We start from the raw sequence: 5,557 nt of genomic DNA on the forward strand, positions 1-5,557 counted from the left end.
CCCAGTTTCCTCATCTGTAAAATGAGCTGGAGGAGGAAATGACAAACCACTCCCACATGTTTGTCAAGAAAACTCCTAACAGGGTCATGAAGAGTTGGATACAACTGAAAACGACTGAACAGGAACAAAAGGTAATGTGGTATAGTACAAAAATGCTGTACTAGAAGTCGGGAAATTTGGGTTGTACTCCTTAAGTTTCCTTATTTGTAAAAGGAACTAGATCAGAAGTCCTCTGAAGTGCCCCCTAGGTCTCAATCTATGATCCCAAGTATATTTGGGCAAAGTCTATAAAATGGGCAAGTTGGTTTGACAGTCTTTATGTTCCCTTCTAGTTGTGAACCTTTTTGGTACCATGACCCCAGTTCCTATACAGGCTGTGTGACTTCAGGAAAGTGTCCCTCTCTAGGTTTCATTACCCTCCTACATAAAATGAAAACGGAGTTCAACCAGGCATACTTGAAAGTTCACTCAATTCTAAAACTGCCATCATCCTGTGAGCCAATAAAGACATTTTGCTAGAGGTGAAAAATAGTATGCCTAATTTCCACTACAAAAAAAAAATGAAAATCATACAGTTTGGAAAATCTTAAGGCTCCCAATGAATTAAAATAACCACAACATAGGTTGGTTGGTTTTTTTTTTCCAGAGTTTATTTTTGAATGATCATTTTTGGATAACCAAGCAGCTCTTTAAAGAGAATGCACAGAAGAGTCATTCTGGCACTTTTGGAGAGTAAGTACATACGGTTTTTTTTTAATATATACTTTTAAACACATTCAGTCCACTTGCTCAGTTCATACTCTATGTGAAGCAAGCTCAGCCCACAGGATTGCAGAGTTAAGTAACCATCTATACAAAGTCAATGAAACCATAATCTTGGCCACCCAGCCAACAGGAAAGGTAGGAAAATGTGTCTTTAAAATGTCTTATTGTCTATCTTAGCTAAACAGAATCCACATTACACGTGATAACTAGAGAATACACTGTACTGAAAGGAGAGACGCTCAGCACAAATGGCCACTTGGCAGCATGCAGTTTAAAGAAGAAAAAAAAAGAGCATATAATTTCATCAATTTATAAAAATCCAGACAGTACAATTAAAGAAGTTAGCAAAAAAAGGGGCCATCTATTGTCACTGTAAAAAAGGCACTTGGAATTCATGGGACCAGAATCGAAGGACTCTTAGCTGACACCAAATTCAGTTTGGTTTCATAAAAAGGCTTTAATATTTAGAGATGCAACTCACAAGAGTTCCTGAAGGGAGACATTAAAATCAATCACTTAAAAATGAAACGTTAAAACAAAGGCATAAAATGTTTACAACCAAGTTATGTAAAAAAAAAAAACCCACAACAAAACAAATAAACATAAAAAAACAAACCCCAAAGCATAATCTAAGCAAAATTTTACTAAACAGCAGCAATGCATAGCCTTCCTTGGAGATAACGCATACCTCGGACACTAAGTGCCAAAAAAGAATTTTTAATAAATGCTTTACAGTAGCATTGTCATAATAAAATCGATTCAAGAAATGCAAAAAAAAAATCCCAACTATTCCCATATTCTGAGAGAGAAGTGAGGTCATTATACCTAATAATATGTTTGTTTTCCCCTCAATGTCCTTGGTGATGAACATAAGTATCAAGTATGTGGAATAACATTCAAAATCTACTTTTATCCATCTCACTGGAGACATCCATTAAAATCAGTTTTCTTTTTCTTCTGAGTAATAACTTTAATTCCTTTCTAACATTTACACAGCAAACAGTAATGCAACCCAAGTCCACTGTCCACATTTGCCATTGTGTTTTTTTGTCTTTTCCACAAACAAGTAAGCGCTTCCATAGAAAGAATATTTGGCAATTTTATACTCCACAGAAAGGTGGATCTGCAACAGCTCACTTTATATTAAAAGCCATCAGTGGTCTTTCTTCTCGCTTTTGCCACGGGCTTTTCTTGTCTTCTCCTTGGTCGTCTTCATCATCGTCATCATCTTCGTCTTCCTCATGGGCAGATCTTTCATGTTCTGGACTGGCTAATGACTCGGGTGGGGCTTCCACAGTTCGCTTTATTGTTTCCTCCTGAAGGCTGGGCAGCTGGGCACCACTCCTCCGACCAGCCCCGTCCAACAGGCAACGCAGGGCACTGTCCTCGGGGGTACATACCGTGGTTCCACACTCGCTGCCGCTTTGGTCCACATCATCCAGGTATACTAGCTGTGTGTAGGCTGTGCTGTCTGGGACACTCTGTTCTCTCTGCTGGTGCTCCTGCACTGGTGGGTGCCCCTGCTGCAGGGATAAGTGGTCTCCTCTCCCCTTTCGGGCAGATTTTGGTTCGTTCATATCAACACCAGAATCTAAACTGGCATCGTTACTCCCGTTCCTTCCAGCTCTTTGGAGATCAATGTATGAATGTCTAACATGAGCATTGGATCTTCCATCCAGAGACACAAACCATGCCCGAGGATGGGGAAGCGGCTTCCCACCCCCTAGTTCCATGAGAGCCTTCTCAGTTAGAAGCTGTACCTCACTATTCATTTGAGCCAAAGCTGCATCATTAAGGGATGCGGGGATGGACAGAGATTCTGACATGGAAGCATTCTGTGGGCTCCACTCACGGGAGCCTGCATCCTGTAAGTGCTGTTGCGATATTGCTTGTGAAGACAGCTGCTGGGATTGCATCTGGGTGGAGGGATGTGGGAAGAGCTGGGCACGAGGGTTGGAAAACTCTGCCTGAAGTCTCTCTATTTCAAGCTGCTGGTCTGCTGGGACAACCAGTGGCTGGCTCACATAGGAATGGTCCCCTGGCAATTTCATATAATGAGCAGGGATGACCAAGGCAGGCAAGACTTTCCTATAAACGCTATCATTGACCTGGTCAACGGAACTACAGCAAATCAACTGGCCTGGCCGAGGAAAAGAGGTCGGCCTTTCGAGATGATCCACCGACCGGGACATCATACATTCCGTTGGCCGGCGGTCCAGCAGCTGCTCTTTTTCAGGGGATGAAGATGTAGGGTACATTGGTTCCTGAATAGTGAGTTTGCTTCCTGCAGAAATGTGATTAATAGAGGCTTGGATTTCTCTGTCTTGCTTTTCAAATAAAGGCTGAGACAACATAGCATTATAACTCCTCCTGTAATCATCCTTGTGGGGGGATTCATAGCCTTCTCTTTCTACAGATTTTCTTGATTTTAAAGGAAAAACCTCCACAGATTTATGGTAGTCCTTTCCTAAGGTTCCACTGGGTGTCAGATTATCAAAGGATATTCTGCTTTTATCCTCCTCTTTGTGGGAAAGAAGTTCCTCTCTGGAGCTAAATTCTTGTGAGGTGCTGTATGAAAGTTTGAGCATTGGGGTGTGCAAATCTGCTTCACCACTAGAAGACATCATCTCCATATGAACACCACCAATCAGTTCCTTTGTGCCCGATGGATCTGGGCGCCCATGGCTGGCGACTGACAGGGTGCCAGGAAATTCCGATTCTCTTCGGGAAAACAGTAAATTTATGTGGGACATGGACGTTGACTGATCTTTTTTGGAACTGTCTAGGGCTGTAGAAAGCTGAAGTTTTCTATGGTGCTGACGAGGTTTTAAACATTTCCTCCTGTAATAAAAAATAAAATCCCAAACCAAAAATTAAATGGTTTCCACCATGAGTAGTTTCAAATTGTGATGGAAATCTTAATTCTCTCTATAAAAAGGAACAAAATTAGCAAACGATATGCACAAAAATTAGGGACTCTTTCCTATTCCCCTCCTCATGGACAATTTAATTTACTTCAGAGTACATACTATGAAGAGGTCATCAGGTATTCATAAATAAATACAACATCTAGTCACTATGGAATTAAGGATAAGGATTTTTTTGGGCATATATACATGATACATGCATATATATATATAATACATATATTACATTTGATGCTTATATATGACACATTATGATATATATATACACAAAACACCGAAACAATTTTCTTGATTTGTTCTTAAGATATGTGGCTGATCATTTTTTGGATCAGGGGTACTTTATCCTTTTCAGTCCATTGGTCCGTATCAAAACTGTCTAATGATGTCTGCTCCCTCCCCTTCCCTATCCCCCCAAGCCTAGATCTTATTTGAACATTCCTTTCTTTGTAGGGTTCCACATGGTGTCTCCTGCCCTGTTTCTTGCTTTTCTTTTCTTTTTTGATTGTGGTTGTAAGGATGAGTTTCTAGAATCCTTCCCCACTGCCTTCCTTTCTAACCTGCCCTGTTCTCTCCATGTTATCCTGTGTGTGTGTGTGTGTGTGTAATTAGACTTTTATTATCTAGTAAAATAAAACATTCTTACATAAGAAACATTCAATTAAAAATGCCAAAGTGATAGAACTTTACCTGCAATAATACAAAAGAAGACACAGCAAAATCAAAAGTATGAAGGCCATTCCTCCTAAAATGGCCAAAAGAAATACCGTGTGATACGTAGTTATGTCTTGTGTTACAACAGGACCTGGAAGGTCAGAAAACGGCATTTTAGAAATAGACGAGAACTATTTAACAGAAAGGGAGACAATTGGAGGAGATCTCTGCGGCTTCTGCCTCTCCTGAGCCATGAGTCAGATGAGAGAACTCTTCAGATGAGCTGGCAGAATCCCTAGTCCTACCTACTGCTTAGTGGAAAAAGATGACTTTCACTGGGACATTTGTAGTTCCTTCTTTCTCCCCTAAATACCCTGTTCCCACCCGCCTACCCCTACCCCTGTAACAAGTCCTTGGGAGAGAGCATTACTTAAATGCCAGCGCAATCAGGTCTAGGGCCACAGTTTGGTTTTCAGTGAAAGAAACTGAACATATGGGAACAGAATATTGAAAAGTTAAGAGAAAAGTTTCAAAATGAGGAGCTTTTATCAATGGGGAAAAGTTACAAGATTACTTTGGTTTAACCTCTCACCTTCCTTTATATCCAACTAAGGTCAACTCACCAAACATTTAAGAAGCATCTATGACCTGCAGTGCCCTGTGCTTCACAAACACTATTACAATAACAGCAATACATAATCATAATAACAACAATAGCAGTTTATGCCTATAGAGGGTTTTAAGGTTTGAAGAATGCCAAAGGTGCCCTATATCTCACTTGAGCTCTGGGATAATACCCCTCCCTTTCTCTCCTGAAAATAAATTACCTAGTCCAAATATGTGAAAAAACTGATTAAGGTTTTAAAAAAAATTATTTATTGTGTTGTATGTGCCAAATCTCAAAAGGCATATGAAAGGTACAGATTACTGCTTCTTATTTTGAAAGAAAAAAATATATACACGTAGCATTTATAAGGGCTTTAAGGTTCATAAAGCACTTTACAAATATTATCATCCTCAAACAATCTTATTACTCCCATTTTTCAGTTGAAGAAACTGAAACAGACAAAGGTTAAGTAGCTTGCCCAGGGTCACACAGTTCGTAAATGTCTGAGGCAGGATTTGAACTCAGGTCTTCCTGACTCCATACCCAAATGCTCCATTCACTATGCCACCAGTTGCCTCAAGTTATCCAATGATATTTTCAGTACAGG

At 40.1% G+C, this 5,557-nt stretch overlaps 1 protein-coding gene across 1 annotated transcript in view; it reads right to left on the reverse strand.

Annotated features, from left to right (window-relative positions):
- Window positions 1-628: 628 nt before the first annotated feature.
- FAM171A1 (family with sequence similarity 171 member A1) overlaps window positions 629-5,557 on the reverse strand; it is a 197,054-nt gene continuing 192,125 nt past the window's right edge. The window contains exons 7-8 of the mRNA XM_069086249.1: window positions 4,380-4,494; window positions 629-3,606 (exon numbers count right to left, since the gene is read on the reverse strand). Coding sequence (XP_068942350.1) covers window positions 1,899-3,606; window positions 4,380-4,494 — 1,823 coding nt within the window. The 3' untranslated portion in view covers window positions 629-1,898. The remainder of the gene's footprint in view (window positions 3,607-4,379; window positions 4,495-5,557) is intronic.

The sequence above is a fragment of the Petaurus breviceps genome, unplaced genomic scaffold (genome assembly GCF_028583685.1).
Source record: "Petaurus breviceps papuanus isolate PSGF00001 unplaced genomic scaffold, PetGlider_PUasm1.0 178, whole genome shotgun sequence".
NCBI lineage: Eukaryota > Metazoa > Chordata > Mammalia > Diprotodontia > Petauridae > Petaurus > Petaurus breviceps.